Source organism: Suncus etruscus, chromosome 17 (assembly GCF_024139225.1).
Source record: "Suncus etruscus isolate mSunEtr1 chromosome 17, mSunEtr1.pri.cur, whole genome shotgun sequence".
In the NCBI taxonomy this organism is placed as follows: Eukaryota; Metazoa; Chordata; class Mammalia; order Eulipotyphla; family Soricidae; genus Suncus; species Suncus etruscus.
The window spans coordinates 7,067,408-7,079,867 of record NC_064864.1 but is presented as its reverse complement, the minus strand read 5'-3'; the positions used below and the strand labels follow the sequence as shown (position 1 = coordinate 7,079,867).

Here is a 12,460-nt window from a genome sequence, read left to right as displayed (position 1 = left end):
TCTCTCGGGCTTTCTCTGGTTCTTGTAAATATTAAAGACGGTTCCTCAGGGGATATCTGATTGTAATTTGCTTCATTGTAAACAGTGCCAAAATTCTGGCCCAATCAAGTGGTTCTGTTCATAAGCAACAACGTTCTCATCATCTGAAATTTTGTTTTGGCGTCACTAAGCATGTCACTTTAGGAAGTCCCAACTGTGCCTCCAGTCTTGTAGTGTGGAAAGAGGTTAATGAGAAGCCAGGGGTTCTAGTCTTGCAAAATCTTGCGTTGGCTTTATTTCCAATCACATGAATAGAAAAATAGAAACTTGATCTACATGAAAGATATGTCAATAATGTCAAACAGTTCGAATGGAAAATACAGTGTTCTAATATAATAACAAGTTGTTTAAACCAGAGTCCTGATTCAAAGCTGGCTGAATTCTGCCATTTTTGATACAACAGAAAGTTTTTTTGTATTTCTTGATTAAAACCCACTATCTTTATTTCTATTATTTTAAGATTAATGATAATAATAATAATAATGATTCATTTTTCATAAAGAAAAGCTAGCTGAATTTGAAGTAAAAATATTGGATTATAAGCTCATTTCTGTTGTTTATTTTCTAATTCTTCGAGATCCTGGACTAGTCAAACCCAGTTATCTCATTTCTTTTGGGGGGATGGTGGGTGGGTAAGGTTTTTGACCACACCCAGTGATGCTCAGGGGTTATTCTCAGTTATCCCATTTCTCAATTGGGGAATATTAACACATGTAATATTACTAATAGTTTTTTGCTTGTTTGTTTTTAATAAGGCATAAAAAAACAATGTGCTATTTATTCTGCTTTCTACTAATGAAAACAATCTTTCGCACCTGATATTCTTGTTTAAGTTTTTTTTTTAACTGAATAATTAATTGCTGTGATCTCTGTAACAATTCTAGGAAAATAGCAAGGAATAGGATATTTGGTTCTGTATTCTTTTCTAGATACAATGGTGAGAGGTGGAAGAGGGTTTTGAATAAAAGAAGTATATGCCTACAACATGGCAAGAGAGAGAGACTGACTAATCTCTAAAAAAAAAAAAAAAAAAAGAATAGGGAGCAAGGGAGGTGCTCCAAGCAAATCTTCTGCTATAAAACTAATCCTAAACTATCTGTTCTTTCACACTCTTTCCATCTAAAATCTATGATCTCTAGATTCATTTGTATTCATGAACACTGGGAGAACCTAGTGAAACTCTTCCCCCGTCACAGAAAGTTAATAATACAATCATGTCAGAATTTTGGAATCAACAAGCATTTACATTGTACTTTTTATGTACAGAAAATGTTATCAGATATTGAGCAAATTGAAATAAGACTCAGAGATTTATAATTAAGTCCCTCTCTCTCATCTTGTATGATTTTATTATAAAACTTGGTCAGATTGGATAAAGTATGATAATATGATCGACACATAGGTGAATGCTTATTCAAATTATAGTTAGGTATTTTGGAGTTCTTATCATTTTTGGTGAATATTTCCATTAGTTTTTCTTTTTCTTTTTCTTTTTTTTAAGCCTTTTACCACTATAGAAGAAGAGATTCTAACCCCAAGTTTTAACTACTATATTGATCTACTACAGAAATCTTCAATTGACCTGTCTGGGAACAAATATCAGCATTTCAAAACTACTTTTTATTTAGGAACTTGTCTTCAAGTGTAAATATAATTTCCTTCTAATTAGTATGTCAACTGATAAAATGGCTATTCACAAACTGGGCAGGAGAGTAAGAAATGTAAAGCATGAAGAGATACCATCTTGAAAGCCTGTTAATTCTCTCCATTCTAAGAGAAAGCTCCAGTCTGAAGAACTAAGTGAATATAATTAGAAATACATCTGGGTATTGACTTCCTATCTGCAAAGGTCACATATGTACCTTCTTTGGTACTGGTTACGTTCTGTCATTATGTTCTGTCCTTACTCATCTCCTATTGATTACCAGATGGCCAAGATAATGTTAGTATCTTTAACAACTGTTTGATGCAATTCTTGCAGCCAGGTGAAAACTCAAAATATTGAGTGTTTTCCTTTTGGATAAGAAAGTGACTTAGTTGGCAGTTGCTGATTTTGTGATCATAGAGAACAATGACAAACTGGATCAAGGAGCCTCAGTTCAGCCTGAGGTTGTACAGGTGGCAGACAACACAATGTGGAGGGTAGCATGTACTGTTGGCCATTTCTCAATTTGAGTTGGAGTAAAGTTGCACCCATACAAAATCTGGATATTATTTTAAACAAACACTTTAATGTGGGGAGGTGTAAATTAGCATTAAGATTCCTGTCAAAGGGAACTTCACTAAAGTTGTTGAGTTGGTTGACGGAACTCTCACAAGGATTCTTGGGATGTCCTCTTAGCAAGTTTTTCTGAAATGTGTTAAGGTATCAGATGAATTTGAAGAACACGGGAAGATGGGGGGAGTATGGAGTAGAGGTGTGGGGATGGAGAAAACAAAGGTAATTGATTAGGAATGAATTAGATCTTGCTGCAAAAATAAAGCTTCTATCATGTTGTCAGTATAACAGTGGTTTATTTTATGCTTACGTTCTAGATCATCTTTAATTCAACTAGGGACCATGCTCTGAGTTATCCGAAATCCAAAGTCTAAACCAGGGGCCTCAAACTATGACCCATAGACACATGTGTCCTGTCGAGCACATTTATCCAGCCAGCTGGGTGTTTTTGCCACTGCTGCCTGTTCTGCTTAGCAGCTGATTCATCCTGGGCTTGTAGTGCACATGTGTGGATGTGTGCCACACTCTCTGACTCTCCTCCTTCTCTCTGTCTCTCAACTTCTCTCAGACTTGGGCAGGGATCCTCAAACTATGCCAGCCAAAAGCAAGCTCATAGTTCCCATTGAAATACTGGTTAATTGGCGGCAAATTATTGGTCAATTTATTGATTTAACTTCATTTGTTCTCTATTTTAAATGTTGTACTTGTTCCCGTCTTGGTTTTTTAACGTCAAAATAGATATGTGCATTGTGCACAGGAATTTGTTTACGATTTTTTTTAAACTATAGTCCAGCCCTCCAACAGTCTGAGGAAGAGTGAGCAACTGGGCCAGGTTTAAAAAGTTTGAGGACTCCTGGTCTAAACTAACAGAGAAGCCACTCTGGAACATTGCTAGTTCACAGAGCAAAGGAAAGGAGAGGAGGTAGCCCATTGCATATTAACCCTTAAATTAGCTACTGGCTTCACTTCCAATTCACTGGTCAGAGCAATGTATGTGGTCCAGACTGATACACTGAGAAACATGATCTTTCCACAGGACCATCAAGAGAACACAAACTACTTATTGAATAGAACTGAGGATCATTACAGCAGCGACAGAGATGCTAATTAAACATGTAGTTATCTTTGAGGCAGGAATATCTCTGCAAAGGCTTTAAGTCCTCAATGTTTATGTAATACAAAAAAGAGGGAAGAGATCATCACAGACTGTAAAAATGGGTATAAAAAACTCAGCAGAATTCTGATTGTTAACTTGAATGCTTAAACTACTGTCAGATTCTCTCAAAACTAGGTTTCTTTGTTTGATTTTTTTTTTTTTGAGGGTGAAAGTGTTCCGTTGTTTGCCATATATTGTTTAATCCACCAGTCTGGTCATCGCACTCTGTCTTTGCGCCACTATTTTTTGCTCTGCAGTTTGGCCTGTGACCTGTGTGACGCTGGATTGGTGGGGTGAGAAGACACTGGCATGAACTAGGCTATATTAAAGATGCACTGGTAGAAGCATCTTGCCTGAGATTAATTTTTAGAACTAAAGGTCATTGAAACAATGCCATGACGCTGTTCCTTGTTGTTGAAAAGTAATGGAAGTATTTCTCTTTTGTCTAGGAGAGGATGAAGAAGATATGAACGTGATAGTTCTCAGCTACCCTCAGTACTGCCGGTACCGCTCAATGCTGAAGCGCATCCAGGATAAGCCCTCTTCTATCCTCACAGACCAATTTGCATTGGCCTTGGGGGGCATTGCAGTTGTCAGCAAGAATCCTCAGATTCTGTACTGTCGAGACACCTTTGACCACCCCACTCTGATAGAAAATGAGAGTATATGCGATGAGTTTGGTAAGTCTTTTTTTTTTTTTTCATTTTTTTACATGAAACCTGTGCCTGTGTGATTTTTGCTTTCTGTGAAGAATAGTGTTGGCATAGAGAGTTGCCATACAAGTTATGTGAGCCACTTGCTCCATTGATCCCCAAATCATTGTGGGCAAAAGTTGTCATTGGTGAACCATTTGTCTACCGTGGCAAATGATTGTGATTTAAATTAGAATGTTTTCTTTAATTCAGAGTCTGAAGTTGCTTGGTTTACGTGGAAATTGGACTTTCACCCTGAAATGTTTCCTATCAGTTCACTCTTCAAAGACCTTGGCTCTTTAGGAAATGTTCAATTTAACTGATCACTCCCTTTTCAAGGGTTAATGCAAGCACTAATGTATCAATTGTAAACACTTTGGTAGGAGCATATGGTGAATAGATAATGCAGTGTTTCCCAAAATGAGTGATGTTGGATGCTTCGCAAATGGGGAAGAGTTGCTGGAACTATCCAGAGGAATGGGAGTAGCTTCAGCTGCAAATTGGGAGTGATTTCTGTTTGTTTACTTCAAGAAGGTATATTTTCAAAGGATCAGTGAGTGCTGCTGTGTTGTTGTTGTTGTTGTTTCCTGAAAAGGAGGCAGGAGGTCAAATAGGTTTGGGAATTTCTGAGAGAGGTGATAGCTAGCTAGGTAGTAAGTGTGGGTACATAGGAAGGTAAATAGGTGAATAGGTAGGTGCGTAGGTAGATAGGTAGGTTGGAAGATAATAGATTGATTTCCACACTTACAATTTTTATTTTGGTTTTGTTTTGGGGCCACACCTGATGGTGCTTAGGATTACTCCTGGCTCTGTGCTCAAGGATCACTCCTAGAGGGGTTAGAGAATCATATGAGATGTTGGGGGATTGAATTTGATTTGACCACATGCAAGGCAAGTGCCTTACCCATTATACTATATCTCTGGCTTCATCCCTGAATTATTAAAATACAAATAGTCATATCTTTATACACTATGCCCACTTCAAAAGGATTTGTACATATATATATATTTCTTTTTCATTTATGCTTTGTTGATAAGTCTTGTAACTGGAAGGAAAGGAGGAGACTTGGCATGATGTAATGAATGATTGGATGCAAACCAAGATCCCATCTTCCTCAACTTTACTTGTTCACAGTACCCTAAACCCTTTTCTACATGCCACTGCTATTAACTGAAGAACTAAATTAATTAGTTAATTAATTTTAGGCATATGTAGTTGCTAGTTTAGTTATAGGGTTTCTGCATAACACAATCCAGTATTACTCTTCCCCCAGAGTGTCTCAGTGACTCCCAATCTTAACCCCTTCCTTTTTATCTGTAGGAAACTTCCCACTAAGGACCATTGCTTGGTTTCTTTTGTATTTGTTTATTTGTTATAGCTCCACTTTGTTTCTTTATATTCCACATGAGAGAGATCAGCCTGTGCTAGTCTTTCTCTTTCTGACCAACTTTGTTTTGAATGATATTCTATAAATTTGTCCCTATAGCAACCAATTGCTGTTTTCTTAAAGCTGAATAGTATTCCATTGTGTATATATACCATGGTTTCTTAATCCGTGCCTCTCATCATGGACACCTGGGATGTTTTCAGAGTTTGGCTGTTGTGAATAGTTCTTTAATGGACATAGGAGGGTAAATATTATTTATGAATGGAGTTTTCTGGCCTTGGGTTAGAGGCCTAGAAGTATAATTGTTGGGTCATATAGAAGCTCAATTCCTAGTTTGTTTGTTGTTTGTTTGAGAAAAGTCCTGATTGTTTTTCTAAAAAGCTAGGCCAGTTTACCTTCCCATTAGCAATGGATAAAGATCCCATTTTCCCCTCATCAGTGCCAACACTAGTTGTTTTTGCTCTTTGTGATGTGTTCCAATGTCACTGGTGTGAGATGATAAGCTCATCCTCTTTTATTGGTTTTTTTTTTTGTTTGTTTGTTTCTGTTTCTGGAGAGTTTTGGGGAATCCCTTTCAGCTGGAACATGCTTTAGTTCAATTATTAAGGCTTTCCTCAGGATTCTACTTTCTGTAATACAGTATATCAGTCCAAAACGTTCTGATTAATCACTTTTTCCTGGGACATGCTTTTGGGAGTCCAGTGTATTCTTTCCAATCTGGCTATTTGAGTCATAAAACCAACAGCCTTGTAATTGGTACTGAAGGGATTTTTTCATTTTGTTTTGTTTTGTTTTTGTTTTCGGATCACATCTGGCAGTGCTCAGGGATTACTCCTGACTTTATGCTCAGAAATTGCTCCTGGCAAGCTCAGGGGACTATATGGGTTGCCGGGATTTAAACTACCTTCCTTCTTCATGCAAATCAAACGGCCGACCTCCGTGCTATCTCTCCGGCCCAAGAAATTTTTTTTAAGTAGATATGTAAGAGGATAAAGGGTTAGGATGAAGGAATATGATATGATGATCAAGGAAGGGAAGATTGAAAAGAAAAGGGTCTTAAATTCATTTGATTTTATTTTTCTTAAAAGTATTTTAAGATTCTCTTCTTCACAAATCTGAGATATCAAATAACTGTCAACTATAATATTTATAGTTGGTTATAATATTTATACTATATTAGTATAGTGTTTGAAACTCCATCAATTTTTTTTTTCTTCCAAGAAAAGTTTATTGTCATATCGTATTTGTTTTGTTTAGGGAACACAACCTTGAGGGACCATGTGGTGCTGAGAAAGAACACTTATTTCCACATTTAGAGCATATGCTCTAGTCACTTGAGCCATTTGCCCAGTCCCTGCTGTCATATTTTATTATTTGGGCCTGCAGGGGTGGGAAAGTTCCTGGACCACATCAGACAGTGTACAGGCCTCTGAACTCCTGGCTCTAGGCTCAGGGATCTCTCATGGTGTCAGGTATTGAACTTGGCTCAGCCACATGCAAGGCAAGCTCCAAACTCTTACTATCATACTACTTTTTTTTGTAGTTGAAAACAGGCTTTTTGTTAGCTTGTTGGGCCACACTTGATGATGCTCAGGGACTACTCTTGGTTCTGCACTCAAAAATATCACCAGGCACTCTCAGGGGACATGTTGGATACTGGAGGTCGAACTCTGATTGGCTGCTTGCAGGGCAAATGCCCTACCTGCTGTGCTATTGCTCCAACTTTTAAAACCAGATTTTATTTAGAAATCCAGAGAACAGAAAGAGGATGGGGAGGGGTGTATGGAGGAGGTAATAAAGAGAAAGTATAGCCACCTCTCTTAAGGTAGAAAGGATCCCAGTACACGTCCCGGAGTTAAAGTACAAAAGTTTATATCTCAAGGGAGTGATTCAGGTGACTTGTGTCCAAGTACCATGTACCCAACACTTGAACACTTGGGCCTGGGGAGCACATAGCACATCTCCTTTGTTCCAAGTTGGCTTATATCGGGTTTTCCCAATCTGCCCTAGATGGAGCTTTCTATCTTGGTAAGTGTCTGTTGCTAGATTAGTTGTCTAAGGGAAGGGCTGGGATCACTTGATGGTCTTCTATGATATTGTCTTCCCCTTCTGGCCTTTGTTCCTGATGAGGTTCTCTTATCAGGCCTGAGTTCCAGTATCCACAAGGTGTGTCCTGGTAGCCTTAGGGCTAGTGACAAGAGTCACTTCTTCAACTCCATCTCTTGTTTTATTATGTCCCAAGAACTTTTGTAACATTCCAGGGACACATTGCCATAGGTGATGGGTGGGCTTCCCTATCTACTTGCCTGCTTCAATTCCCCCCTAGAGATTTCACCACCATAAAATATTTTAAGGAGAAAAAAAATGACAATGGGCCAAGCTTCTGCTTTATTGTTCAACTTTCAATAGCCATCAAACTGGTTTATTCAGGTTGATGATGGATCTAATAAATATTTCCAAATAGTCTCTTTCCAGATCAACATGTGCAATCAGAAAATCTTCCCTTTTAACTACTTCTGACTTGCCTTTCTTTTTTCTTGTCCCCAAACTATCTGTCCTTGCTTGCCACTCAAGCAATCCTGAAATTCCTAACATAGAGTAAGTAAGACTGGAAGAATGCTTACCCCTACTTAAAAATATTCAAAATTAGAATTTCTCAATGTGATATAATGAAAAAAATGTCTTAACCTTTTAGGCTAATTTAAGAGTTATTAGTCATTGAGTTTCAATGCTGTTGCATCTAGAATTGGTAATAGAAAGAAGTTCCAAATTAACAGTGATCACAATGGTTGTTAAGAGTTACTAAATTAGTTTTAAATGTTCTCACAAACACAATCATCTGACTTTTGAATGTTGCCCAAACTTTTTTTTTCTGTATAGCTAATTTAATGCTGTTTTTCTTCTCTGGCCTCTTAAAGTGACAGTTTCTTTTAGAGTAAAAATGATTTTTTTAAGAAAGCTTCAAAACAACTAATTTGAGAACTAGAACATTTAATAATTTCAGCTGTTTAGTGCTTCAAGTAGTTTTTATTTCTATGGAATTTTATATTCATAAGTGAACTAATAAAAAAAGCTTATTTTGACCTGATTTGAACACCCTCAACCTTCCACTTTGGGTCACACTTCTGAATTTTCAGAGAGCGCCCTTAAATGTTTCAACTGGTTGTATTTGAAATCAACGTGGGCTAAAGGGTTTGTTAAAATGTGGGATTGAGTTTCTCTAACCAACTAACAGTTGGTAGAAGAACATAAATTTAATTAGTGAAGTAGCATTAAACAAATGTTCCTAATATTAAACATTGCCAGATGACTGAAACACTTCTGTCAGGTTACTGGGAGTGCCAGGGGGCTTGCAGATGAATTTTCTACACAGTATATATTCTGTACCACGCATTTGGTCACTTCAGTAATTGGTCAAATGTAATTTAGGTAACAGTATGCCTAGGCTGTAAAAATCAAATTTTATTAGCCATATCACCAGGTGGGTGAATGGTGAAGCTGATGGCAAACATTTTATAGCATTTAGCAGCTACACCTTTGACACATGAAATTCATAAATTGCCATAAAATGCCTCCAAAGGCCCTCTCAAAAGGACAGTGTCTGCTTTCCTATGATTAAATAATGTTTACATTATTCAATAATATATTTTCTCCTTTCTTCCACTTAATGGGATTGTGGGCAGGGGGGTTGAAAGAAAAAAAATGTTCAAAAGTAAATAGCCCACAATCCTACCTTGTTTGTAGGATTTAAAATCTAAGTGGGGAAGACAGTATTAATGCACCTGAAAAGTTAAATAATGTAACAAGAAAGTCAAAGATTAAATATTTTGTGTTTTCAGAAAGCAAATCGTGGTGTAGGGAGAGAACTTGGGTAAGTGGGTGGGTGAGATGCTGGAAATGTCAATCTTGAGGCTGGAGTCAAGGTAAGTTTTATAGCAAGGACAAGGCTGGATCTGATTTTAAAGGTTGGGATGAGAGATCATCAGAAAAGTCTTGGAAAAAATCCAGATGACTTAATATTCAGGTCCTAAAAACTTAGTGAATGAAGTTAATGTTCTGACTTCACCTGTCTCTATTATTGACCTTTCTGAGGTTTTCTGCCCTTAATTTCCACCTTTACTAGACTCCTCTGATTGGATAAATGACATGCTAGACTTTTTCCATCATTAAGATATGAATGTTTTTGGTTACCTGGGTTAGCACCCAGAATTGGAACAAACCCAAGTAGTGGTTTGGAAGTGAACCTGTCTTTCCTTCTATGATAAGGAGGCCTTCACATGTTTTTCAGCTCACTTGCATGCTCTTATCTCTGAACATGGACTTGACTCTGGGACACCTTGTTTGCTCTTATTAAATAAAAGTAGCATCAATAAAATGGTAGCATTTAGTCCAACATTACAGTATTGTCATTTTGATTTTTATTTACGTTGAGATAGATAGATATTCAGAATAGAATAAATATATTCTAGTTTTAATTAACTATCTCATTTACTTGGGAAAGGTTATTTTAGGCTTGAAGGGTTTTGATAGCATACCATCTGCTTTCTTCACTGTATTTTATCCACATTCTTTTCTTGCTAACGGCACTGTGCTATGTCTAAACCTATGACATAAGCATAAATTGAATCATATTAATGGCAGGTGATTGAAAAGCTTCAGCCTTGCCATCCTGCCAGCATCCCCCCATCTTGTCTGTTCCAGGGCTTTTAAAAAGCAATATGCTCCATTCTTAGCCCACTAAAACTGACTGTTTTTAAAACTAAACCAATGGAGTCCTTATTAAAGCATTATCAAAGCTGGTTACATTGTCCATGCAGGTAGGAAATGAAATTATAATAACAATGAGAGGAAGTGACATTACAAAGAGGATATTTTTTCATTAAAACCTTTATACATCAATTTTTTATTTACCGCCCACTGTCCTGATAGAATCTTGTAACATCAGGCTTTTTTTCACAGCCCCCTCACTCTGTCTTCTTTTTATAATTTCATTGCTTTTATAAAATACAAACTGTCATTTATATTGTGCTATTGCCTAGGCTCAAGATAGGATACATACAACCATTTTGTCCATTTTTTTTCTATTAGAACAATATAATGTCCAGTACTTTGTCATGCACAATGTTTACATTAATAGCACACAGATTGATTTCATATCTATGAAGTGTTGACAGCTATGTCCAAACAGGCAAGTACTGTACAGTACATAAATAGCTAACTCGAAGGTACTGGTTTCTATCTGAGAGATGTAATATGAATCTAATATATGTTAAAGACAAAAATAAGTCCTTAAAGATAACTAGTCCAAAATACATTCAAATAGGATTAATTTAGAAAAAATGGAGAACATCGTGTATTTCAATCTGCATTTAAAATTAAAATTCATATTTATTTTTTATTGAGGTGCCATGAGTTACAAGATTATATATCTTAAGAGTACAATTTCACACTTAAAATGTATGTTATTATCACTCTGCACCCACCACAAGAGCACCAATATCCCTCCCTTACATTGCCTTAAACCCCTTCTAATGCTTTCAGCCCCTTCCTTTCCTCCCTTTGGTAATCTCAGCTCTGTGGTCAGAACGGAAGGATTTGTGGGGTTTTTTACTTTTACTTTGTCTGTTCCTTTGCATTGTTTCTTTATATCTCAGACGAGTGAAATCCTTTGGTATTTGTCTTTTTTCTTTCTGATGTATTTCATTTACCATGACTCCTCTAGTTTCAGCCATGTTGTCACATATGGCAAGATTTCATCTATTTTTTATGGCTGATTAGTATTCCATTGTATCTCTCTACCACATCTTCATGCAGTCATCTGCTGTTGAGTGTTTAAGATGTTTGCGTATCTTGGAAACTGTAGATAGAGTTATAATGCACATGAAAGTGCATATATCTTTATGGATCAGTGTTTTTGTGTTTTTCAAATAGAAAACCAGGAGAGAAAGTGCTGGATCTTGTGGTAACTCTGATTTTAATATTTTGAGAAACATCTGTTCTGTTTTTTATAGATGTTGAGTTAGTTTGCATTCCCACCAGCAGTATATAGGGTACTTTTTTTCCTCTATACCCCAAGCTTGTATAGGCTGTTCTACAGGGTGAAGTGATAACTAATTTTTATTTCTTTAAAATTTCTGAGTTCTGTTTCTCTGATAATAAGTGGTAATGTGAATTTTTCATATCCTTGTAAATTTACATGTAATGGTCATGTGAAGGTTTTCTTTGATGATACATCAGTTTAACTTAATAAAGTTGTTTTCTTTCTTCTGGTTGAGTTTTGTGAGGATATGTGTATAAATGTTTATATACCTGATAAATACTATATATGATATATATATCCTTATATATATATGACATATCCTTATATTATATATTAGATATATCCATATGAAAGATATATATCTTAAATATTAGCCCTTTATGGAAATATAATGTGTATAAATAGGATGCTATTTAATGATAGTTTTTTCAATGTGCTAAAGCATTTTTGTTTGGTGTAATTACATTTGTCCCATTTTCTTTGTGTTTTTTTTTCCCATTGAAGTTTAATACTCAAAGAAATTGAAGAAATCCTTAAAACAAATTTCAGGAATCATTCTGTATATACTTGTAATGCATTTTACAGTGTCAGACCTAAATTCCAAGTCTTTAATTCATCTTGAGTAAACTTTTTGAGTTCATTTTTATTCATAGAGGTAGAATGATTCAATTTCATTCTTTGGGGTAATGCTATCCATATTTGCTAACAAGATTTATTGAAGAGCTTGTTCTTCCTTCCTTCATAATTATTTAGCTATAGATAGATAGATAGATAGATAGATAGATAGATAGATAGATAGATAGATAGATAGATAGATAGATTTAGTTTGAAGATCTGAATTGTATAGATAGATCCATATATATTCTATTATTCTTGCACCATATTGCTATGACTACTATAGCTTTATAATATAGTTTGAAGTTGGAT

At 36.0% G+C, this 12,460-nt stretch overlaps 1 protein-coding gene across 1 annotated transcript in view; it reads left to right on the top strand.

Moving 5' to 3' along the window:
• Window positions 1-12,460, top strand: part of ARID5B (AT-rich interaction domain 5B) — a 203,625-nt gene that overhangs the window by 94,384 nt on the left and 96,781 nt on the right. The window contains exon 4 of the mRNA XM_049790626.1: window positions 3,863-4,093. Within this exon, the coding sequence (XP_049646583.1) occupies window positions 3,863-4,093 (231 nt within the window). The remainder of the gene's footprint in view (window positions 1-3,862; window positions 4,094-12,460) is intronic.